This window comes from Phoxinus phoxinus (assembly GCF_949152265.1).
Source record: "Phoxinus phoxinus genome assembly, chromosome: 8".
NCBI classification, from domain to species: domain Eukaryota; kingdom Metazoa; phylum Chordata; class Actinopteri; order Cypriniformes; family Leuciscidae; genus Phoxinus; species Phoxinus phoxinus.
In genome coordinates, this window is record NC_136883.1 from 4,454,114 (window position 1) to 4,480,999 (window position 26,886).

The window sequence follows — 26,886 nt, forward strand, 5'->3', positions numbered from 1 at the left end:
CAAATGAAGGTAAATGTCTCCGTTTTTCAAAATAACCATGTGCGTATAAAAGGTTGCCCTAGTTCAGCTAGAAGCTTCAACGGTGATACTGTGCAACTTTGGAGAGAAGCGACAACATCCCTTCCTCTGCTTATTATTATTTGCCCCAAGCAACAATCAAAATGTTCACAAAATGAAAAGATTCCTACATCTAACTTTAAAGTGAAATGAGATGTGTGGAAAAGAACGGCAGTTTCTCGCAATGATCGCTGAACCTTGATGTCAACAAAACGTGACGGCGTGTGATTTCCATGGATTGTAAGACGGGGCTTTAACTGGTTAATGGTTGCGGGCAGATCTTGCCTTCAGGATGCGACAGGCTTACGTGGTCATAACCACGGGCTCAGATGTGAATTTGTGAATTTGCTTCCTCACTGAGCACCTAGTGAACCAAGGACGAGGCCTCAAGCGACGCTCCCACAAACACACACATGTGTGTGTGTATGTGTCAAAACCACGAGAACCTGAGCTCTCTGTGACATAACGGTCTGTCAAGTGTACATCAGTGCACTCTGATAACGTCAAATGACAGGACACATCAAAGATTAACCATTCGATGGAAGTGTGTGTTCGAGCGTCCCCCTTTTCACTCCTTCCATGCCTCATTTAGAAGCTCAGCGGATGTGAAAGCGCAGATCAGTGTGTGTGAACCCAGTCAGTCGGAAATGATAAAGAGTGTGTCTGCTCTGTTCCAGTAGTGCAATATGGCAACATCTCAAAACAGCCTCTTTCCAATCCCATGATCCCCATGCTTTGTTATTTTATCCGTTCCTCTCCATCCCTTTCTATTATTTTCATTCTCTCTCTCTCTCTCTCTCTCTCTCTCTCTCTCTCTCTCTCTCTCTCTCTCTCTCTCTCTCTCTCTCTCTTGCGAGCGCGCGCGCTGTGGTGCTTGCGAGCGGCCACGATGGCGAGTGTCTGCCGTCTCTGATGATAATGTGTGAAATGAGTTTGTCCTTGGGAAGGACGAGGCACAGCCATCTTCCATACATGTCTCTATTTCATTCCCACAAATTCCTCCCCCTCTCCCTCTCGGTCTCTCTCCTCTTTCCCAAGCTTGTATTTCTCTCCCTCCCGTCTGACTCCCTCTTCAGTGAAGAGTGAATTGCTCTGAGTTGTGAATTGACCTCTCTAACCCGCGTGAGACAGTGACAGATCATCTAGAGTTGTCACATCAAAATATCAGTTGTTGATATCAGTTAAGTACAGAGACAGGGATTACAAGCAATAGAACAAATAACAACAGTAGAATAAAGATACAAATCAATCAAACCGTGCGTTAGGTATCTGATAGCAGTGTGAAGTATTCAAGTAATCAAATGTTTAACAACACTACATACATTACTGGTGTAGTCTTTATTATTAAATAGAAAGATATGATTCTACGATATTTGAAATAAGGCTCTTATGCTCACCAACGGCTGCATTTATTTGATAAAAAAATACAGTGAAATATTTCAATTTAAGTTAACAATATATATTTCTATTGCAATATATTTTTAAATGTAATTTATTCCTGTGATCAAAGCTGAATTTTCAGCATCATTACATCATTTCAGATCATTACATTGTACAATGATCATCCTTCCATGAGTTCTGATATGTGAGGAAGGCCAATATTTTTAGCCCCTTCCACCGCAAGGATCACAGGTGATCCTGATTTTTTTTATTTTTTATTTCATTACTAGTTAAAAACATCACACTCTTACTTAATCTGGACAATATTAGCTTTATTAGGATGGTTTAAAACTCCAGCTTCGATATTTGACCACTGTTTATAATTAAACTGGTTTTCAGTGACATTAATTTCTTAATTTATCCCAGGAGTGCAAAATAATTAATCTGTAACGTTCGTTATTTGGAATAGAAATCATCACTTACACAGCAGCCTTTCATCTCATCTCCGTTTTATTTGTGTTCAAATACAAACAATATCCACGATCCGCGAGGGATATTAGTCCAATGGTGCACACATTTGGAGAAATAATGAATTATTATGACATTTTTTACAAATATTTTATAATGCAGAAACACATTTCTATTCAAATATACTTGAAATAAGCGATCAAAAATGCTAAAAACAGCTAACAGAGCTAGCGATGACTCTACTCTTCCTGACTCGAGTAAACCATGACATCAGCGCGATATGATTCGTTTCTAAATCTGTCAATCATCCACGTGTCCAACGTGACCAAAAGGCTGTCATACTTCACTGACGCGCTGTCTGCTCTGTTTACTTCCTCATTCTGAGCTACGAGGCAAACGCAACTAAACATCTCTTCGTGTGATTAAAACAAGCTAATAAAAGCAGGATTCAAGTCATCTGGTTTGTGTATGTGCTTTCTGTTCGATTTTGGTTATTATATAGGAACAAAGAATGTTTACAGTATGCATGCTAGTAAAGATAGCCCCTAGCTTCGTATAAAATGCTAAATAAAACATATTTCAAAATATTTTTTTGACTTGAAACCATTTTAAACCGCGACCGGAATATGGTTCAAATACTCGATGGTGTTTTAAAGTGAGCTTTAAGTAAAACTGTATTATTAATAAATTATATTGTGTCATTTAGCTTGAGGCTACATGGTGAGCTAAATGCACCTGCTACATGAGCTTGACTAACGTTATTCCATACAATATTTTTTTTTAAAGAATTTTAAAGAACAGTTATTTTTTTGTTCTTAGACTGAAGATAATATATGTATTACTTGTATTAGTGGGATGGCAGAGATTTAGATGACCAAGCAAATAACTCAGGAATGCAAGCTATTATGGCTGATCTCAAACAAAAGAATAAGAATAAAAGAATAATGGAAGATTAAGTCTCTCATTGGCAGAAGTGTTAAATGTTTGTCGATTTACACTAATGGGCCATTTCTCCTCGCCAGACATTAGTCAAAGACTGTAAATGGGTATTTATAGGGCAATACACATATCTGATAAGCATCTATAAAGCCTCCCATGAAAACTTCTCCAAAGCCTCCCATGATAAGACCTTATAATAGGCTTCATAAAATGCATACTTTTAGTGATATCATCCTCAGATTTAAAATGAAGCATGACCACACTTGTAGCTACACTTTAGTTGTGGTTATAAGTTGATATCCTACATTTAAAAAAATATTTTATACATTTAATAAATATATTCTTAATATTTGTTGTTTTTGTTTTATGTTTGACCTTATATATCTCAATATTTATAACAGTTTGATGAATTTTGAGTCTTGAACTGTAAACTCTCAAGGGTTGGCTTTCTAAATATATGTTGGTTATGTGTCTATTCAGAATGAGTTCTGAGCAGAAATCTTTTTATTTTGGCTATGTCATGAATGCATCACTTGCCAAAATTGAGGGTGCAGAGGAAGGGGTTAGTATATTTAGAGTCGGACTGGTAGCCTGAAGGTCGCAGGTTCGATTCTCAATGACTGAGGTGTCCTTGATCAAGGCAATTCACCCCCAATTCGCTCTCCGGCCGCCGCAGTGAATGTCTGCCCCCTGCTCTGGGTGTGTGTGTCCATGGTTTGCAGTGTGTGTGTGACTATACTCACTGCTCCTGATGTCGGCGCACTAATGGGTTAAAGGGTTAGTTCGCCCATTAAAGACATGAAGTTGTATGCAATCCTTACCAGCACTATAGTGCATACACACTGTCCCACTCTGTGGTCACCTCCCTGGTCAGAGTTCTGGCCGCTGGAAGTTTTTCAAGGAAGTAGTCCTGGTTAGTTTCCGGGGCCACAAAACTGTGTGTTTTAACGTGAAAAAATTATTGGCGTTTCAAAGCTTGATTAATTAACATCACAAAAAACACGCCCGGCAAAATTCATACCTCAGTTTTAATCGGCACTATTTTCTTTCCATTTCTATCAATCCGCGCTGCTGTCGACGACCACAGTGCGCACGTTCCGATCAGCTGTTGATAGCGCGACTCGCTGACAACAAGTCTGACTACGAAACTTCTGATGATGAAACCAATTTGATGATGGTGAAAGTAATTTTAGCACAACGCCAAAGGGATACCTTTATGAACTCAATTGTGTGTGTGTTCAATCAAATAGTTTTCTCAGCTAATTGTAGCCTACCTATATCCATATACTGTTTTTATATTAGACTTCTTTTCACGTGATTTCCACTGGAGTCTAAACATCAGCTTGTTTACCGTACAGTTTAGACATGGGATCATAAAGTTAGTAAATAGAGCTTACCCGTGCTACTGGTACAGCAAAACTCTTTAAAATTTGTTTTTTTCTTTTTCCTCCTTGGTTGGGGATGTAAACGTCTTCGCTGAAGTGAGCACTGCACACACGAAAATCCTTGATTCTGGATATTTTAGCTCCCGCAGAGTAACCGATGGCAACCAGCCAAAGCTGTCTCATAGCGTCAGCTGATCGGAACGTGCGCACTATTGACGTTCGGCGCACTAATGGGTTAAATGCAGAGGAAAATTCCGAGTATGGGTTACCATATTTTCCCTTCACACACATCACCAGAGCTTGACATTAAGAGTCGACCCGCCAAATGCGTGTGGTACACAGTCACTCCTACTAGACACTTTGGTGGGTTGAATTTTATATATAATATATACAGTTTTCAATTGTACTCTTTTAAAAAGGCATCTTAAATATAAAACGAAGTGCAATGAAGTGATATTGATATGTCTCTGAAACACTTCCAATACTAATTTTCCGCTGAATAGATACCGTATTTTCCGGACTATAAGTCGCTCTGGAGTATAAGTCGCATCAGTCAAAAAATGCGCCATGAAGAGGGAAAAAACATATATAAATCACACTGGACTATAAGTCACATTTATTTAGAAATTTATTTCACAAAATCCAAGACCAAGAACAGACATTTAATCTGGAAAGACAAGTTATTGAACTACACAATAGCACACAGAACAACAGGCTGAATAGGTGTCCGGTGTGTTAACGTAACACATTAACAGTTATTCAGCTGCACAATAGCATAAAGAACATATACCTGCGAGACTGAATAGATTAACATAAGCCAGCGAGTCCAACAAGTTACCGGTCAGCAAGTTCACCAAGCTCCCGATCTCATTCCACAACACTGAACTCTTCATCCTCGGTGTCGCTTCTGAACAACTCCGCTAACTAGAGCGCCCTCTCGCGGCTGTAGACGGTAATGTTTTCTCTTGGTTCATCTCAGTCAGCATGAATACATTTTGATATATAAGTCACACCTGACTATAAGTCGCAGGACCATTCAAACTATGACAAAAAGTGCGACTTATAGTCCGGAAAATACGGTACATGATTCCAGCTGTTCTTTCTCACTCTCTCATCTCTCCGACAACGAGCGACACACAAACCCGCCTCCACTCACTCACTCGTTTCAGTTTCAGTCGTTTCATACTCACGCCACACCATGTTCTCACGCAGTGAAAAATACATCGCGGAGCAGAGAGGAGACTGACAACACACCGACAAACAGGACAGACCAGGTTACTTTTCGGTTACTTTTGATATTAAATAAAGTCACACCTTTCAAATTTGGTAATTTTTTTAAAGAATTGTAAACAATAAATACCGTTTTGTGGCTCTTTAATGTGTCTGACAGATCGCTGTAGAGCATCAGTTAAAGCTGCTCGTAAACCGATCATCTCCTCCTTCTAGTTCATTTATAGCATCAAATAAACATGAATGAACATCAGAAGGAATGTTGTTTTAACCGCGGAAAGGCGTCAGTACACTCCGCTTCTCAAGTTCAAATCCTCCCATGTTAATCTACTAACTCTCCTGACTGCTTTGTCGGACAAAATGGTGGATGGCGATTTATGATTGCTCAGATCACCTGTCAATCAAGCTCCCTTGCGAAGGGTCAGGTTTCTTTTTGAGAAAGAAAGCGTCAGGTCTTAAAGTGACAGCAGCCTAATATACCTGCTGCCAAATTATGAGATAATATTTAAAGAAATATATAGCAGTTTTTCTCTATGGTATCGATGTCAAAATTGTGGCCAGGGAAAATGCTGGGTGGCTACTAACTTTGGAAAAACACTAGCCACAGAGGCTGGGGAGCAAAAAAGTTAATGTCAATCCCTTCTTGTCACTGTATAAAATGTTATGTGCAAAGGAAAATGTAATGTTTAGATGGATAAATTTTTAGCCAATAGCAAGCCTGTAACCCTGTATATTTAGTTAATTAAACATACACTGTGGTGACCTACACGCTTCCGTGACCGTCTGTCCTTTCTAAATAATAAATGAAAAGTTGATGTGCCACATGATGGCAGTGATCCAGACTATCCAGACTGAGAGCAGTTGCACCTGATTTGAAAGCACTGATTGTAGGAACGGGCCATTAAAATGAATGTACTAATAAAATTGCTATTTGCATATTTTATCCTGTAGACACATTAATATGCATTGGTTTTGAGTTGGGATGGTAATTAACACACAATCTATATAGGGCTGAAAAATAAATGATTTTCACAGCAGGTACACGGAGTTGGGACTCCTTTACAAATACCGATTTTCCTTCATCAGTATCTTAATTATTGAAGTTTAGTCGCAGCCTGGAGTTTCTGAAGGCAAACAGAGCCAGTGATTTCATCATTTCATTAGTACAGCGCTCATACGACACAGGAGAAAAGAGGCTTAAAAGTTCAGGACTCTACTTTGTTCTTACCCTTATTAAAATGACCGTAGTTTGTGCATAGTATCCATGGTTTAACCATGGTATTTATAAGACAGGTTAAACCATGCATGGATCCTTATATAGCCTGCAGTAAAACTGATGTAAATGTTTATAGAACTTTGAGAATGACATTTCGAACCCGTATAGAGCTGGTAAGTCCCGCCCCTTCCGTAAAACCCCGCTGGACCTCAAAGTTAAAAAACCGTCAATGCAAGTGAATGGGAGAAAATAATTATTTTCTGGTCCCGTTTGAATTGTGCCATGAATGTGAACATATGTTGTCTGTGAATTTTTTATATAATCTTTCATGTTACAAGTTTGACAGTATATGGTATGATTCGTCGGCTAGCAGTTGTGGAAAAGACATAACGAGAAAGACTACAAGTCGCCTATGTGACGTCACCCCATAAAGTTGACTTACCCGTGGTTTTCGCCAACCTCAACGATTTTGTCCTCTCCCTGAAAGAAGGCGGTGAAGTGCACCAAAGACACAGCCATGTCTAGCGGGATCCGTGAGCTAGAGCCGTGAGCTAGTGGTGTTGACGTTTCAAACGCGCCGAAAGCAGCGAAGAGTTGTAGTCCACAAAGTGCTCTCACACAAAGTCTACCCGTATCAAACTTCTACCCGCTAAATTGTAGCATTCTTCAAACGAAAGATTATATAAAAAATTCACAGACAACATATGTTCACATTCATGGCACAATTCAAACGGGACCAGAAAATAATTATTTTCTCCCATTCACTTGCATTGACGGTTTTTCAACTTTGAGGTCCAGCGGGGTTTTACGGAGGGGGCGGGACTTACCAGCTCTACAGACCCCTTTTGCGGCGACGTCACAGTTATGTCACGACGCTAGCTGGAGGCAAAACGAAGGGAAAACTAGAGGCGGCCAATACAAACCAGCACAGATTCAGCTACATAATAAGGAGCTTAAATTATTATTATTATTATTAAATGTCATCTTGTTGTGTTGTTGGGTTCTAGAATCGACGGAGTACAGGCTACAATTTTTAATTTTAGCGCATAATGTTTTCTAAATTATTGTGATTATTTGTGAATCATCTATGATTGTTTTGATTGATTGTGAGTCGTGACTAGACTTTTTGAAGAACCTTTTAAGAAAGAGTAATCAAATACATAGTTAAACACTGAATATGCTTTATCTGGAATCTTTATATCTAGAAAATATTCACATGATTAAAATTGCACCGTAATGTCACTCTTTACATCGTCGTCTTCTTGGCGCTGGATGCAGAACCTCGGGTCGTACCACACAAGTATTGTACGTGACCATTCAGCACATAGTTAAGCATCTAAATATTTATATACACTCAGTTTCTCTTTACGCTCAGTTTCTTTGTCGGGTCGGTGTAGAAGTCAGGCCACTCGACCGGAGGGATCGTTCTGCCTCCACCTAAGCTCCGCCCACAACAAAACGTCACCATGTTTACTAACTGAAAAGGGGTCTATAGTTTGTTAACTATGTTAAATTCATGGTAAATATTTGTAGTTTTGAAACTGTTTTCTCTTGCCTTCCTCATCAACACTGTCTGGGATGTCTTGACTGCTAATGTTTCAGCGATAGCTAGTACCAAGTAATTGTGTGTTCCTGTTGTGTAACAGATCATTCAGATGGCGCCCTGTGACGGCGATGTTGTATTACAGCAAATGACCAGGAAGTAATAAGCATATTGCAGAGACAGAACTCCACAGTAAGCTCCACTGATTTCCACAGAATATAAACCCTCGCCATTCTCAAAATGATTTGCATTCCCATCCTTTGTGTGTTTGGTTTTAAAATATGTTGGACACTTTGATTGTCCTTTCAGCTGAAAAGGAGGAGTGAAGTAACCAGTGAACACATATTACAATATACAAATCCATTCCATAGAAATACACAGATTTTCTCCATAAGTCAGCACAGAAAATGCACAATAAAAAAAAATTTGATCTGGGCCTGGTAACAACTTAACACTGACAGCCAGAACCCATCTTGTTTGGAGAATGCAGTAGTGTAGGCTATTAGAATCACATTAGTCCCGTATAGCAGGACACTACAATGCAAATGACACTGTAAAATTTGAATATGTTAATATTGCAGTCCAATTCAAACACATTAGTTTGCAACAATATAAATTAAATGAATTAAAGCTGCCAATGAGTAATGAAAAAATCTAATCAAAGATATATTGATAAAATAAGTCTTAATGTCGTACACATTTTTATTACCAGAAAGCGAGGCATAAATAATTTATTTTAAAAATCCTTACATAGAGGGCCAACAGACCAATATGAAAAAAAATATTGTGTTTTATATTTACTTGCGTGAGATGTGTGTGACCTTCATATGACAGGAAAAGATCACACACAAACCTTGTTCTAATATGCAATTGTATTGGAATGGTGAAGAGTGACAGGAGCGCCTCCACTCAAGGACACAATATGATGAACAGTCTAAGATGTTCCACGTGTGGTTGAATCACCATCATTGGCATCATAACATTCTGGGAGTCAAGACTATAAAGAGGAAGAGGACTCTCCCTTCACTGTCACTCTGCAGCCGCTCTGTGTGACCGTACGACTGCTGACCATTTCTTGCAAGAAAATAAACCTCATCAAAGACAATTGGAAATGTTTGTCTGTTATTCAGTGCCAGAGATGTGTTTGCCAGCACACCTCCTGACGCTTCTGATGATGGAGGCGACGGGGAAGCGACTCAAATTCGGCTGTACCCGTTGCTCAGCCTCCCTCATAGTCATACCATGGACAGGGACATGGTCAACTAAAGAGACTGCTTGTCCTCTCCTCCTCCTCTTCCGCCTCCTCTTCCCCCCTTCCTCCTCTTCCGCCTCCTCTTCCTCCTCTTCCTCTTCCTCCTCTTCCTCTCCCTCCTCCCCCTTCCTCCTCTTCCTCCTCCGCCTCCTCTTCCTCCTCCTCTTCATCTTCCTCCTCCTCTTCTTCCTCCTTCTCCTCCTCTTCATCTTCCTCCTTCTCCTCCTCTTCATCTTCCTCCTCTCCCTCCTCCCCCTCTTCCTCTCCCTCTTCCTCCTCCTCTTCCTCCTCCTCCTCTTCCTCCTCCTCCTCTTCATCTTCCTCCTCCTCCTCTTCCTCCTCCTCTTCTTCCTCCTCCTCTTCTTCCTCCTCTTCCTCCTCCTCCTCTTCATCTACCTCCTCCTCTTCCTCTCCCTCCTCCCCCTCTTCCTCCTCCTCTTCTTCCTCCTCTTTCTCTCCCTCCTCCTCCTCCTCTTCCTCCTCCTCTCCCTTCTCCTCTTCCTCTCCCTCCTCCTCTTCCTCTCCCTCCTCCTCCTCCTCTCTCTCATCTTCCTCCTCCTCCTCCTCTTCCTGCTCTTCCTCTCCATCCTCCTCTCCCTCCTTCTCCTCCTCTTCCTCCTCCTCTTCTTCCTCCTCTTCATCTTCCTCCTCCTCCTCTTCCTCCTCCTCCTCTTATTCCTCCTCCTCCTCTTCATCTTCCTCCTCCTCTTCTTCCTCCTCCTCTTCTTCCTCCTCTTCCTCCTCCTCCTCTTCATCTACCTCCTCCTCTTCCTCCCCCTCCTCCCCCCCCTCTTCCTCCTCCTCTTCCTCCTCCTCTTCTTCCTCCTCCTCCTCTTCCTCTCCCTCCTCCTCTTCTTCCTCCTCCTCCTCCTCTTCCTCTCCCTCCTCCCCCTCTTCCTCCTCTTCCTCCTCCTCTTCCTCCACCTCTTCCTCCCCATCTTCCTCCTCCTCTTCCTCTCCCTCCTCCTCTTCTTCCTTCTCCTCTTCCTCCCGCTCTTCCTCCTCTTCCTCCTCCTCTTCCTCCTCCTCCTCCTCTCTCTCATCTTCCTCCTCCTCCTCTTCCTCCTTTTCCTCTTCCTGCTCTTCCTCTCCTCCCTCCTCTTCCTCCTCTTCTTTCTCTTCCTCTCCCTCATTCTCCTCTTCCTCTCCCTCCTCCTCCTCTTCCTCCTCTTCCTCTTCCTCATTCTCCTCTTCCTCTCCCACCTCCTCCTCTTCCTCTTCCTGCTCTTCCTCTCCATCCTCCTCTCCCTCCTCCTCCTCTTCTTCCTCCTCCTCTTCATCTTCCTCCTCCTCCTACTCCTCTTCCTCCTCTTCCTCCCCATCTTCCTCCTCCTCTTCCTCCTCCTCTTCCTCTCCCTCCTCGACCTATTGCTTCTTTTCTCTGTGGTTCCATTGTTCCAAAACTCAATAAACTGATTCGGGCCTTTTATCTATTTATTGAAGGATCTGATTGGTGTGTGTTCAGTTTTGACTCTTAGTGTTTTCACCTGGGTAATGTGTGCTTACTGAGCTGAAGCTGTGCTGACTTGAGTGAACAATATTGAATACTAGTGCTTTCTAAATGACCACATGGTCTAGGCAATGAAGGAATGAAGGAAATGTGTGTGTTGAGATTTGCAGTGACAGTTCTACAAATCTGACTCGTGAGTTAAAACCAGGGAATAGTGTTTATAGTTCAGTGAAATGGGTGTGCTTTTTGAAAAATGGCATGGAAATTTTAGGTAAAAATCCTGGTTATAGTGTTTAAGCAATCGAGAAAATTGGGTGGTGTGTATGCTGTATTACTTAAGTGATAAGGGGAGACTTTGAAAAACCGACAGTGCGTTCGGATTGTCACGGCGACTGTGTCTGTTATTGTCAGGCAAACGTGCAATGCCATCTCTGTCCACTTAGGTCCGAAGTACATAAAGCTGCCGTTGACTGTGCCGGAAGCCCACGAGCTGGTGTCCGGATCTGAATGTGCTCATCCCGGATCCCGGATCTGGTATGCCTCAGTGTTTAGGAGCCGTAGATGAGACCCACATCGAAATAAAGCAGCCATCTGTCAACTCAATGGATTACCTGAGCCGGAAGGGTAGATATTCCCTGAATGTGCAAGCTGTATGTGACTACAAATACAGATTTATGGATGTCGTCATAAAATGGCCAGGGATTGAACACGCGTGTCTTCGCCAATTCCAAGCTAGATAGATTATTTAAGAGCGGAAATATCCCTGCACTGGAGAAGAAGATTGTGGGTGACAAGGAGGTGATGCCCATTTATCTTTTGGGAGATCGTGTCTACAGCTACTGCCTTTCCTGATGAAATAATATGCAAATGGTGGCTCTCCTCCTCAAGAACATTATTTTGGACTTTGGTGTCTATAATTACTGTGAGAGCAGGAATGAGATTATGGGTGACACTGTGTGTTACACTGTGTGTACTGTGTGTTACTGTGTGTTACATAGCAGTATAGAGTTCGATCAGGATTGCCAGACTCCCACACAGAGCAGATCTGACACACTGTAATGATGGAGGTGGAAAGAGTGTCAGAAGAGTCCTTATCAAGTTCCTTGACCCCTAATGCTAAGGATGCAAGTGATCATTCTGTCTTGAAGGGGTGATATAATGCCATTTCACAAGATGTAAAATAAATCTCTGATGTCCCCAGAGTGTGTGTGTGAAGTTTTAGCTCAAAATACCCCACAGATATTTTTATATAGCATGTTAAAGTTGTCACTTTTTGAGGGTGAGCAAAAACGCACCGTTATGTGTCTGTCCCTTTAAATGCAAATGAGCTGCTGCTCCCGGCACAGGGGGCGGAGCTTCAACAGCTTGCACTCACACACACATGCACTGAAAATTGTTCAAACCGGAGTCATGAAGATGGAGAGACTCATAAAGAAGTGACAACATGTAGACAACATTTCTAAATAGTTAGTTGATGAATTTATGTCGCTTGTATCTTCTAGTCATTGATTAGCATATTCTATCTTGATAATCTATAAATGGCGTTCCCGGGGGCGTGGTTTATGTAAATGTTTAGGGTTTGTGATGTCACTAACCCGGGAGGAATGTCGTGTAGTTCCTACGAGTCGTTTGTTGTAGTCCTTAAAAAGCAATTTCTTTAAAAGAAAATATCTCCATTTGCTTTGAACTTTGAGCATCGTAACTTTCCACATGTTGTTTATGATCAAACAGCAACATTACACACTAACTAAAGTTAGAAAAGTAACTTTATCTTTTCTGTTACTGTTTTTCTGTTGCACTTTACATACTATGTACTTATAATAGTCATTATAATAACTGGTAATAATTTACCCCTAATCCTAACCTTAACCCATACCTTGTATTGCTTACTACTTCCCTAGGTAAGTACACTGTAAGTGCACATACTATAAAATAAAGTGCAACCGGTACAGTTTTGTAGCGGCACATTTTCTACCGAGCTTAGGTTGAAAATATCATTAGCTCAGTATAAAAACAGAAGTGGTCAATGGAAAGTTCCCTCTGATACACAAACAAATGTGTGATGTGTGTGTGAGAGAGAATGAGAGAGAGAGTTGTGGATGTAGTGTACACTGAGGTAGATGAATGTTATAGTGTGGTACAGAAGTCCAGACAGACAGATGAGCGAGCGAGAGAAATGTGTTCTGTAATGTGCGAGTGAGATGCAAATTTCCACTCGGAATAAAAAAAGTCTAATTCCGGCTCAGTTGCTAACTCCCTTTTTGTCACCTTCACCCTGTTTCCTTTTCCAGTGTCATTTAATATCCTCATTTAATGAGTAAAGTCATCACTATACTCCCCTGAATCACCTCTCTTAACCTTAAACCTTCAGCAGATTCTCCGTAACTGTGTGTGTGTGTGTGTGTGTGTGTGTGTGTGTGTGTGTGTGTGTGTGTGTGTGTGTGTGTGTGTGTGTGTGTGTGTCGCATTGAATCAGGGTTGTCCTCTCAGCAGAGGGATGTGTTGATTGTTGTAGTCATTTCCAGAATGAGAATTTTCAGCTTTTCTTACTAGTAATTTTACCAGGAAGACACCCACTTTGTATCATTGAGATTCTATTATAGTTTTTATTAATATATTGAAAAAATATATATATATTCTTTTTTCATTTAAATGTTAGTTACTGATAGTAATTTCGTTTTTATTAGTTTTTTTTAATTGTGTCTAATTGTGTAGTTTTATGTATGATTTTATACATCACATGAAAACTGAATAAATAAGCTTTCCATTTATGTATTGTTTGTTAGGATAGGATGATATTTGTCCGAGATATGACTATTTGAAAATCTGGAATCTGAGGGTGCAAAAAAATCGAAACATTGAGAAAATCTTCTTTAAAGTTGTGCATTTATGTTCACGATTGTGCTGCATTCACTCACAAAAATAAATGTTTTATATGTTTACGGTAGGAAATGTATCTTGATGGAAAATGATCTTTACTTAATATCCTCATGATTTTTGGCATAAAAGATAATTTGATAAATTTAATTAATTCATTTTGACCCACACAATGTATTTTTGCTATTGCCACAAATGTGCGACATGTGACTGGTTTCTGTGATCCAGGGTCACATTTATTTATTTTATTTTATTATCAAGTCAAGTCAAGTCACCTTTATTTATATAGCGCTTTTTACAATACAGATTGTATCAAAGCAGCTTCACAGTGATAACATGAAAATAATACAAAAAAAAATGTCATCATCGTCCACCTTTAAGGCAGATCTATAATATTGTTGAATATTAAATGTCCCCAACTAAGCAAGCCAGAAGGAACCAAAACTCCATCAGGCGACAGAATGGAGAAAAAAAACTTGGGAGAACCCAGGCTCAGTCGGGGGGCAGTTCTCCTCTGGCCAATGAGTGAACAGTGTATGATTATGATTCAGGAGCATTACAGGTCAGAAGTCAGAATGAATCAGAGTATTTGTCCAGTTCCGGTTGGTTGAAGTCGGAGTGGAGAGGAGGAGGGACTGGTTGACACTTCAGGTCATTATAATTCATTATAATTATTATTATTTTTTAACTACAATTACTCTGCTCAGAGAATCCAGTTTCTTATGATATTGTGGCCCCTGTTATTATTTCTCATTCATAGATTTGTAACCTTTCTTTCTATGAACATGAATGACACATAAAATCAGTATCCAAAATGACCTTATTGCTTTGAATTGGTAACATAAACAGGCGTACTTATTTCCCAAAATGTAAACTTTATGGTGCATCATATTTATTTAAAATGTTAGTCCAAAGGCTTATTTGGCTGCTTTTTCCTGTAATATTAGTGATAAACCGCGCAGGATGTTGTGAATTTAAATACAAGCAAATGTCCTTATCTGTGCGAACGGCACCTAGCAGCAATCACCTGGCAAAACACTGGCAACCATTTAAAATGGTTGCAAACCAGCATCTTAATATCATGGCAACATCTTTTGCATCGACAAGCACAATGCATATTTTCTTCATTACGAAACCTAATTAGACCTACTATTTATTTGAACAATGCAAAGTATTTGTTTATATATTTAGTTGTTTAGGTGTGTGTGCATGTGCGTGTGTGTGTGTGTGTGCTCGTGTGCGTGCATGTGTGTGTGTGTGTGTGTCAGAAAAAGGCAGTGACTGAGTCACCCATCAGCACCACAACACATTAATAGTGCCACCTGACAGCTGAGACACTCCAAACCACCGGCGCAAGATCAAGATCAGTCCTGATTCTTATGTGAATATGACAGTTCAGGACAATTATGGCAATCTCTCTCTCTCTCTCTCTCTCTCTCTCTCTCTCTCTCTCTCTCTCTCTCTCTCTCTCTCTCTCTCTCTCTCTCTCTCTCTCTCTCTTTCTCTCTCTCTCTCTCTCTCTCTCTCTCTCTCTCTCTCTCTCTCTCTCTATAGCACGTTATACACTAAACAGTATATCTTGTACAGTATACACATATCTACTTTACACTTATGGATGAGTACTAGATCCTTTACTGTTGCATTAAGTAAGCAGCTGGAATCAGAAAGATTAAGTGCAACGTCTGTGATACCTGAGAGTGAAATCCATCCTCGCTCTGAAAAACCTGCAGATTCCAAAAACATTGTCACTAATGTGATCTTAAGTGTCTTAAGTGAAGAGGGAAAGAAGAGCTCTCTCTCACACACACACACACACACACACACATCCACAAGGACATATTTGAGTTACCGGTAAGCATGCGACTAGCAATACAATATGCTTTTAAGAGACTGATGAGTCATCAGAATCAATTAGGTGCTGTGTGTGTGTGTGTGTGTGTGTGTGTGTGTGTGTGTGTGTGTGTGTGTGTGTGTGTGTGTGTGTGTGTGTGTGTGTGTGTGTGTGTGTGTGTGTGTGTGTGTGTGTGTGTGTGTGTGTGTGTGTGTGTGTGTGTGTGTGTGTGTGTGTGTGTGTGTGTGTGCGTGTGATGAACGAGGTGAAAAAAAGAGAGTAAGAAAGCTTTGTAAGAAAACACTTAAGAGTGATAAATAAGTGAAAATAAGTGTTGTTCAAGCTCTGTAAACATGAGGGAGAAAGAGATGAAGGTTTTTATATGCAGTTGCTTAAAGTTACTCATCCTTGTGTTATTCCAAACCTGTATGCTTTTATTTTGTCGGCTCATAGTGACACAGCTGTCAAGCTGTCAATTACCATTAAAGCGGTCCGTGTAACTCATGTACTGAATTCTACGTCTTCTGAAGTAGCTCTGCGTGAACCTAAGTTTAAACTTGGCTGTCTGTGCAGCAGTTTTTATTTATTATTATTAAATCAGTGCTATGACAAGAGAGAAAAAAGGGTTGTGGCATTCCCTTTTACCAAAAAGTTTGGGAAACTTCAACACCCATAATGCACTGTGCACTGCCTGTCCAATAAAATGCAGAGGTACGATCTGTATTTTTAACAATATCCCTGGAGCTGTCAAAAGTCTCCAATATGACATAAAATGGCGTGTTTTGCGTCATCTGGCAGACTTTTGCTCACAAATAAGCAGGTATCCTGGTGCAGGCAATATGCTACCAGCATGATAACAATACAAAGCTGCTTGAAGAACTGTAAATTTATCCTTTAAATCATTATTTTCTACATTCAACACAAATATGAGACTTTTAGGCAACGCTCCAGAAGATTAGACATGTTGTAAATAAAAGAATATTTTGAATAAAAAATGACATTTTAGAGCTGCAACAAATGGTAATCAGAGCTAATCTTCTGTGTCCTGTATGTAACCCCTCCGGTGCTACTCGCCCTGCTCCGAGCGGGACTCGAACCGGCGTCTCCGGCATGAGAGGCAGGCACACTTACAATGAGGCTAAAGACCGCAGTTTCTAGCGTCAGTCTCTAGTGCACCTCTTAAGATCAGGGGAGTGTGAGTTTTACCCTGCATAGCTCTCACTAGCTGTTACATGTATAACTTTGGGTACGCTGTGTTTGTATACGAAAACACACAGATAGTTTACCTTACGTTATCAGGTGCTATTTCTCTAAGATCGGCCTCTCTCTCTCTTCTCAGATCTGCTTTGTAAACCTGGACAGACATACCCCTGATCGACATGACGACAGCTACATCAAGGTGGGTTGAGATTACCTTTCCTTTATTTTGAGCTGGACATGATGCTAGCAATGCCAAAGTCATGGGTTTGAGTCCCAGAGACTGCATATACTGGTACATATACTGGTACTGCTTTGGATAAAAAGCATCTACCACTGAAAATATTAAAATTTTAAACTATCACTAATAAATAGTCTAGTGTTTTATCATTCTCAGTTGACTGTCTTTTATTAATATCCAAATAAATATCCGATCCCCTCCACCCTCTCATTTCTAATTCATTACAGTTTTCTAGTTAATAACAAATGTATGAATGTCTTTCATAATTTCCTAAGCGTACAACATAAACAATGTTTCATCTAATTAAAAGGGAAATTAGAAACAATACAAATTACCTAGATAACGCAAGCAAGGACCTTCATTTATGTGACTTGAATATTAGCATAAATTTCCCCACAGAAACTGGCCTCAGTGTGCCCAGAGCTGCCACGGTTAATTGAGTCTCTCGGAGTGCGGCAACCCAAAGAAAATGAGATTCTGCTTCTCAACAGCCTAGAGTCACCGGACTCCTGCCAGCATGACCCAAGCCACCCACAGGTAAGATATTAATATAGACCGGAACAACTGACATAATTGTACAGCTTACAGTCTACCTTGTTAAACTGTGTGTGTGTTTATGTATGCGTATTTCAGAGCCAGAGAACAGCGGATGTCTGTCTGGTGCATTGTTCCTGTGGGCGCCGCCCTAACCAAACGAACAGTGTCGTTTTTGAGATCAACAAGTTCCTGATTGGACTACAGTCAGGGCAAGAGAGGCAGAGACATGGCCGATTGGCTGGTCAGCGGGCTGCTGAAGATGACACCAACCGCTCTGTTTCATCCATAGAAGAAGACTTTCTCACTGCCTCCGAGCAGCTTGGAGAAGACAGTGAGGACAGTGACCCATTCAGAAATGGTAAACCGTCTATCCATCTACCAATCTATTCATCCATCTCTCCATCCAACCATCCATTCATCCATCCATCCAAAAAATCACTCAGAAACCTCATTCTAAGTCCATATTTTATCCACTGTATGGCACTTTCTATGTCCTGGTATGTAATGAGAAAATGCAACTAGTGCAGCTCTGGCACTTTTGCTGCATCTTCCCCTGTCCACCTATTGAATAGACAGAAAATTACTTGAATTATGGTTGAAAGGGCATTGAAAGAGCCATTTATGTTTTCTTGCTATCTGTGAGTCTGCTCAGATAAGATTGGCCCTATTTGGAGGACTGTTTGGGAGTGTTTCCACCCCAAGGCTATTTCTTAATTTAGTAACACAATGTAGCCCCAGTCACTACCAATGCGATTATGGTTTTCAAAACAATTTGGGCATGTCACATACATTTTCAACCATAAAAAGCACTGGAAAATAAAGTCTTTAGTTTTGCCTTTGGGAATTATTTGGATCTCAACTTAACTTTTGTCTAGGTTGCACTGGTTATAATAGACTTTATCAAAACTGCAATCTGCTGTGCTTATTTGGATACAAAGTAACCAAGCAACAGCATGGATGCAACAGAAAAAAACAGCAGTGAAACAATTAATTATCTTCAATCTATGTTAATGAGTATGTGTGTGATAGAGAAAAATAAACAAACAAAGGTTGCATTTGCAGATATGATGTACAAGACTCCCTAACAAAAACAGAAGTGCCTGAAATCTGTCTGAAATCTTGTTTGTCTTGCATTATTCTGTGCCACTGCTTTGGCCTCTAACAGTAAGCCAGACCCCTGAATGTCTACATGAGGTGATACTCGTCCCAAGTCTAATATTAAAGAGACGAGATACACTGGGCTAATCTATAATTAATCTCTCATATGAAATTAGAAGTAATACTGTGTGAAGGTCATGCTCTCCTCAAAGCCAATGTAATATTCATAAACAGATCGGCCCAGATAGTGATCTGCATTTGTATGGGCTTAGTTATGGAAAAGGGAAAACTGATACAAATATAATAGTGTGTTATGGATATCTTGCTCAGAGCTCTCACTCTGACTCTTGCTATATCCACAGGACATAACAGGCAACGATATAATTCTGATTTAGACTTTGTACCTCATTTCTTGTTTCGTCTTTCATTTTCACATATCTCCATTGGTCTGTCTTTAATTTTGTTTTTTGGGTGCTGGGAATGTGCTTCATTTACATGTGCATTCAATATGACTTTATGTGTGGGATTATGAAACAGTTTCAGAAGTCTATCTTTAATCTATTTCCTCTCTCTCTCTGCCCCACCACCCCATTCCTCACCAACCCTGTCACATGCCTTTTATTTCTGCAGATCCTGAGATTTCTATCATGCCGGTTAAGTCGGTTAAGGTGTTAAGAGCAGCCCACGCTCAAAGAAGGAGTGAAATGGAGAGAGAGGATAGTGAGGACTCCGAGACCCTCTGTACCTCTTCCAACTCCCAAAAGCTTTCAAGAACATATTGCTCCCATTCAAGAGGCCCACCCGCCACCCCAAAACAAGTCAATCGTCACACCAATGAGTCTGCTGGCCACTATGCCACCAACCTGGCTGAATCAGTCCTGCAAGATGCTTTTATTCGTTTGTCACAAGATGAGCCTTCTTTTGTAGCGGAGGCAGCTGTGAGTGTGTCTACAACCTCGCAAAACTCAAGTGATGTAAGTCATTCCACTGAAGAGCCACAGAGGGCTCGAGCCTGCTCTTTTGAACTTCCTAAAATTGTGATTGTCCAGAGTCCTGACAACAGTGAGGAAGTAACAGAGTGGCCGGATGAACAGTCACATGGGACATCAGAGCATGATAGTGTAAATAGGGCCAGAACGAAACATGGTAATCACCCTCAGCACAACTCGCCAATTGGACCCTCCACTAAGCCGGTGGAAATAGCTTTGGCATGTGCTGCAAGTGTCATCGGTACCATAACCGCCCCTCAGGTCGCAGAACAACTCACACTGGAGTCAGGAGAAGAAGATGACTGTGAGGATGATGATGATGATGATGATGATGATGAAGATGAAGGGAGTGAACCCGAACAAGGGGAGTATTCATTTTCCTCTGCAGTATGTGGAATGTCTCAGGTCGCTGGAGCCGTAGCCGCGGTAGATCTAGCGGATGACTCTGGGGATAATGAAGACTTGACAGACATGTATTCTGCCTCTATGGGACTTCTGTCAGTTGCCCAAGCTTCAACTGCAATACCTCTCCACTGTAGCATTGCAGAGGGCACCAGCGTTGAGGCTTTCAGAGCCAATGTGGCGGAAGTTCTCCTCAGGGAAGCTTCAGCTGTACTCACCCACAGACAAAGTTATTCAAGCATTGCAAATTTCCTTGAGACCACACATAACAAGATAGTGGATGGCATCACAAGTCCAAGAAGGCCCTATCAACAGGAGGTGGATAACTTTACCCAGGAAATATCAGATAATATTTTTCAGAATGCCCTTGAGAAGGCTGAGAAGAGAAAAGAGCTTGAGGGTCCTGGAAAAGATGCCCCAAACATTGAGGGTTTCCTTTTGGATTGTGTGAATAATTTGCTCTTTGATGTCCTGAGTGTAACATCAAGGAAAATCAGTGAAATTTCAAAATATAATATGGGATCATGTGACAGGCAAGAAGGCAGTGTCAGCTTTAGGGAGTATGAGGCTGATACCAAGTCTGCTAGGGAAGCATTGAGCCAATTACAGCGTTTGATTGAGCCAAGCCAGGCTTATAATCATGACGAGAGGCGAGGCAGTGTGGAGAAGTTGTCTGCTCTCATAGGGAAAAGAGAGAGAGAGCAAAAGCACATACAGGAGGAGAGAGAGAAGGAGCCCAAACTGAAAGAACCCTACAGACTTACTCTGAACAGAGTGACTGCCACTATGGTCAAAGAACAATCTGACCTGCAAGGGCAGCTGGGCAGAAGTGACAAGAGCACAGACTCTGCGCTCCCTTCAGCTGAGAGCTCACCACTTCACATGGCACGAGGGAGGGCAGGAGGAGAGAGCGAGACCAGACGGCAGTCTGTATCATCCTCTTCAGGAACACTTGTGGCACTTAAAATGGATTCGGGTGAGTTCAAAACTCCCGTCACATGTTTTGCGGAAGACTTGGCTACCACAGTAGTATCCATGGCTACAGAGCTGGCAGCGATATGCCTGGAGAACTCAAGCGGAAAACAGCCATGGTTCTGCGCCTTAAAGGGTGGCTTAGAAGGTGCAGAGGGGCTGCTTCTGCCCTGCCGCACAGCTGCAGCACTGCGACGAATGGAGATACAAAACGGCACCGCAGTCACCAAGAAACACAGACCTCCACGTCTCAGTGAAATCAAACGTAAAACCGAAGAACAGCCTGAACTTATGGAGCGTCTGGTCAACCGTGTTGTGGATGAAACTGTCAATCTAGATGAACCCACAACTTCTGATCCATTTGCACTCTTTGCGTCAGAGGTCACAGCCAGGATATTGAACTGCCCAGAATTAAGTGTGGTGGACACTTCCAAATCTGGCCAGTCATCTCGCAGTCGCAGCGTTTCTCTGCAGTGTGAGAAATGGAGCAGCAGGGGGAAAGCATCAAGCTATGAGAGTATTCCAGAGGAGGACGGAGATCCCTCCGGAATGCTAAACACTTTGGGACCAGGTAACAGGCTTGGGCATAATTTGAGCAGAGGTAGCTCTATCTCCAAGCAGTCCAGCTGTGAGAGCATTACGGATGAGTTCTCTCGGTTCATGGTGAACCAGATGGAGACAGAGGGTCGAGGGTTTGACCTTCTGCTGGACTACTATGCTGGGAAAAATGCCAGCAGCATCCTTGCAGCAGCTGTTCAGCAAGCTGCCAGTAAAAAAAACGGACACCTCAATGTGCGGACATCATCTTGTCTCTCTAAACAGTCCAGCACTGAGAGTATCACAGAGGAGTTTTATCGCTTCATGCTGAAAGACATGGACAAAGAGAACAGGGAATACAGTCTGGCCAAGACCAAAGAGTGGAGTAATAGCCTCTTACCCCCGTCCCCCAGATCCCCTTTTTGTATCCGTCAGTCTTCTGTCCCTGACAGGCGATCCTCAGACTCCAGACTAACTGTAAACTCACCCATCAAGGCTAATTCATTCGATGGTTTTGCTCGAAATGTACATGGAGACTCACTCAACATCTATCCAACCAACTCTGTGTCATCAACAGGACTCTGCAAGTCTGATTCTTGCTTGTATAAGCGTGGCCAAACAGACCAAATCACAGACATGCTGATTCACGAAACCTGGGCCAGCTCTATTGAGTCTCTAATGCGCAAGAATAAGATTATTGCAGAGCCCTCAGAGGACAGTTCGGAGCTCGATTCTGCCGACTCACAGCCACATGTACAGCTCTTTGCTAATCGTCTAGCGGCAGACATTGTAGAGAGTGGCAAATCCTTGCTTGGAGGCCAACAGGACATAATTGTGGCTGCTTGTCAGCCACAAATTCCAGTTGGAGAAAGAAGACATGACTTTAAACACTCTCGTCGTGAAAATGGTGGAAACCGGCCAAGCTTGGAGCGGCAGGAAAATAGCTGTAGCTCCCACAGTTCCTCCTGTGTGCGGCAAGCGTGGCGGGGACAAAGGGAGGTACCCTTGATTCACATTGAACCAGATCAAAGAGAAGAGCCCTCAGAAGACAAGGGGAGGGTTGGGCCCCACCACTGGGAAGCATTCCATCAGATCCAGCTACACAGTGGTAGAGAGAGTGAGAGAGCAACCAAAAACAGGTACAAATATAATAGCATACACATTCTTGCTATCAGATTAATTGTTGTAACTGCTCACAGCAATGCGTGTTAATGTGTGTTGAAACACTGTGTGGTAAAACATCTCAAATCAACTGTATGAATTTGACATGAGTGTGAGAGGTAAGTTGGTAAAGAAAACGGCCGGTAAAGATAAAGAACAGTACAAATATTTAAGGGGTCATGAATTGCATTTTTTATAATCCTATACCCTGAGGTGCACTTATAATGCTTGTAAGATTTTTCCATCACAAGGCCATATTGTACTTTCTTGACCCAGGCTCTGGACAGCAAAAGATGTTTTGGAGCAAAATTATCCATTGTAATTTAAAAAAAGAGCAATTTTACATTGAAAAGAACAGCAGCTGCTTCTTGAGGATCAGTCATCAGGTAGAATTACTGGGTCATTGTGACACTGCAGTTTTTGCCGTGTGTCCTCTTTCCCCCCTCAACAGTGACAAAGACAGAGCCTCCTCAGTGGCCTCTGCAGGTGTGGAGGTGGAGCGACGCTCTCTCAGCGCTAGCAGTGAGGAAAGTGGCTCAGGCAGCTGGGCCCAGATTGCCCCTGAAGACGACCCCCAGGAGGAGACCACCAGTAGCTTTATCCAACTAAGCGAGGGGTCAGTCTGCCAGTAGACCATCATGCCTTGCTGGACAGTGTGGCTTCCATTTGGCTTTTCATTAAGCTACATGTGCTAGATGCAATTTTTGACAGTGCTGAGGACATCCAGAGTGTAGTGTAGCACCCCATATGTGAGCCTGCTTCCCTCATCTTTACAGCAGTAATTGGTTCATTAATTAGAGCTCAGGCGTGAGTTAAGACACTTACTTTGCTTACTCTTACTCACTTACTCACTATAACTAATATCACAGTTTTGACATATCCTAAAGGCATACTATGCAGTTTCCGTTTTTGAAGATGTCTAGTGACCTTGTTGTTGATGTACTGTATGTGACGTCGTGCAGTAAAGCAAGTCGTGATTCTCGCAAGATTTGGCGGGGCACCACCTCTCAAACCTGCATTGCTGGTTTTGCCAGCGGCGTCCCCCAAACCTCCCCTGCTTTGCTATCGGGGTGATTCACCCTACTACGAGTTCGTTTACCATCGAAATGATTTTGAAGCTGTTATATTAAGGTACATATCATGCATAGTGTGCCTTTAATTGATATTAATTTGGTGTGGCTTGTGTGATTAGTCGTCAGCCTGTCCCTCACATAACAGTGTTGTCTTTAAAGTCTGTAGCTGTTGCCCTTAAAGTCGACATGAAATCCAAATTGATTAATCCATGCAAGTTAATACACAGAAAAACATTTTTTCCGTGGTAATCTTTAATCAAAGTCTGAAAAGTTACTTCCGGTCTGGAATGGCGTTCCTTTTCTGATGACGTGGTTTGACGGCTTGGGTTGAAAACGCTTAACCACTCCCTCAAACTGTTAGTCTGCAATGAGCAGAGATGAAGAGGAGGAGCGCTACAGTAAAACCCTCTTTTCAATATTCCCTTTCACTTGTAAATACGTCGCAACACTGGAGAAAAGTAATTTGCAAATTCCGGTTCACGCAGACTTCAAAATGGATAGTTGACCCAAAAATGAAAATTCTGTCATTAATTACTCACCCTCATGTCGTTCCAAACCTGTAAGACTTTCGTTCATCTTCATTTGTGTTCCTGAAGATGAACGAAAATATGACATGTTTGGAACGACATAAGGGTGAGTAATTAATGTAAAAATGAACATCTAGCACACAAATGCACAGACATAGTGATGCAGAATGAGACATGTCTTGAAGAGAGAGACATTATGTATAAATATAAGAAAATTGTATGTAAGAAAATTGCCTAATAGACATTCATGCCATTCCTATTATCCGGAACTTTTTTAGCTCTGTACATTAAAAAAAAAAAACTTGTATATGCCTGAGATGTAATTAATAGTTTATGCCAGACCTTCGGTATTACACTCTCCCCTCGCTTAGGCACTTAAAAACGTAATTAATTTTAACATAATTATTTACACAATGGCAAGAAAATTATTTATTGATTCCCAAAAGAAAAGAAGGGTGGAAATAAAGAGCCACAGTTAGCGCTTGCTCTGTGAGGAATTGAGAGTTAGCACATTTTGTAAATTTGTATATTTTTCTTAACCATCTTTCAAAATCCTGATTGTATTATGTAGTGATTTTAAAAAAAAGAATATTTACCACAAAACATCAAATCTCTTGAATGGCCCATATGTTTTCAATATAAAAACAACGTTTTCTCGCGTATAAATACACTCTTAGCAAGTGCCTGAGGTAGTGTAACTCTCCGACGTGAGAGAGTTTCCATTTGCGAGTGTAGTCCAGCACAGCTGTCTGAGTAAACGGCTCTGACAGCATGACAGGAGTCCCTGACAGGAAGTGCCTCACACTGACAGGCAGGTGCCATATGTCACATCCTGTTGACTCTAGAATGAAAAGGATGTAATGGGTGTGCGAGTCCTGCTTGCTGATTGAATCATGCCCAGCCTGCCACGCTCACTGACGCTGCCTTACCTGCGCCAACTCAACTCAACTCATCCTCACTTACCCGAGTCTGGGTATCCGGCCATCCGCCTCCATCTGGCTTTAACCCCCACTCCATTCCCAGTTTTCTTTCTGCCCCGGCAAGGGGAAAGGTTCCTCTCTGCTTGTCCACCCAGCTGTTGTCGGTATGGGCACAGCTGGCAAGCGTTCATAGTCATCAGCTGGTAGGGGAGTGTCCAGTGATGCCCATGCTAATGAATCTCATGCCAGTGTTCATGCCCACTCCCTCCTCTTCAAGCCCCGCTGCTGTCCACGCCTTAGTGATCATTGCTGAGAATATTAGTAGCTTCTGCATCATCCGCATTCTTACAGATCCAACATGAAAAAGGGTTGGAAAGTTCACATATAGCTTACACTACCGATCAAAAGTTTGGAATAATTCAGATTTGTTTAATGAAAGACATTTATTTTGGCTGCATTTATTTCATTTAAAACATTAACATTGTGAAATTACTATATTTAAGAATAACTATTTTAATATATTTTAATATGTAATTTATTCCTGTGATCAAAGCTGAAGTTATAGCATCATTACTCCAGTCTTCAGTGTCACATGATTCTTCAGAAATCATTATAAAATGGTGATTTGATGCTCAAGTTACATTTATGATTATTATCAATGTTGAAAACAGTTGTGCTGCTTTATATACTTTGGTGGAAACCATTCAAAAAATTCAAAAACATCGGAAAAAAGTACATAAATTAATACTTTTATTCAGCAAGGACACATTAAATTGATCAAAGCGACAGTAAAGCCATTTATAATGTTACAAAAGATTTCCGCTGTTCTTTTGAATTTTCTATTCATCATAGAATCCTGAAAAACACGAAACAATATTAAGCAGCACACTCATAAATATTAATAAAAAATTATATTTCTTGAGCAGCTAATCATAAGAATGATTTCTGATGGATCACGTGACTGAAGACTGTAATAATGATGCTGAAACTTCAGCTTTGATCACATGAATAAATTACATTAAAAAAAAGTTATATCAAAAACAGCAGATCTTTGAAATTATAATTTCTTTCAAAAGAGAAAGACTTCTTTCAAAACATAAAAAAGTGTATTTCCAAACTTTTGAGCTGTTAGTGTATCACGTGTAGTGCCTGTACACGTTTATCTCTTTATGTGCATATGTGTGTTTCAGAAATGGAAACAGCAGTGCCTCTAGTCTGGGATTCGCAGACCTGGAGGGCTTTCTAGACTTCTCCATCTCCAGCAACCTAATCAGGTATCCAACGGCAACCCGCTAACTGCGGCACACTTACAGAGACTTGCCGGAGCTAATGGATGTTAAGCGCTCATCCATAACCCAGAGCGCTGGCCAAATCCTTATTCCTGCAGCTCCTCTCGTGAGGATACGGCCACAGTTTCCGCACAAGAAATTTGGCTCAAATTCGGGTCACGTTCTGTCATATTAGAGCCGATAGTGTCTTCTACAAGTTTGTAAATGTGCTCACTAAGTGCTGTTGTTTGCTGTGTCTGTCTCAAACGCTGGCAGGTCTAATGGGCTTTGCCGCCAAAAGCTTGCAGTCATGTACTATTTCGAGCTCTTATTAGA

The 26,886-nt window shown here is 41.5% G+C and overlaps 1 protein-coding gene across 5 annotated transcripts in view; it reads left to right on the plus strand.

The window, feature by feature from the left end:
- Positions 1 to 26,886, plus strand: part of sphkap (SPHK1 interactor, AKAP domain containing) — a 144,062-nt gene that overhangs the window by 108,365 nt on the left and 8,811 nt on the right. For 2 of the 5 annotated variants that reach the window (XM_079620140.1, XM_079620141.1), the window contains 6 exons: positions 16,968 to 17,027; positions 17,466 to 17,603; positions 17,700 to 17,961; positions 19,332 to 22,740; positions 23,214 to 23,378; positions 26,473 to 26,556. In XM_079620140.1, the coding sequence (XP_079476266.1) occupies positions 16,968 to 17,027; positions 17,466 to 17,603; positions 17,700 to 17,961; positions 19,332 to 22,740; positions 23,214 to 23,378; positions 26,473 to 26,556 (4,118 nt within the window). The remainder of the gene's footprint in view (positions 1 to 16,967; positions 17,028 to 17,465; positions 17,604 to 17,699; positions 17,962 to 19,331; positions 22,741 to 23,213; positions 23,379 to 26,472; positions 26,557 to 26,886) is intronic. The other 3 variants (XM_079620142.1, XM_079620143.1, XM_079620144.1) reach the window with 2 other exon arrangements.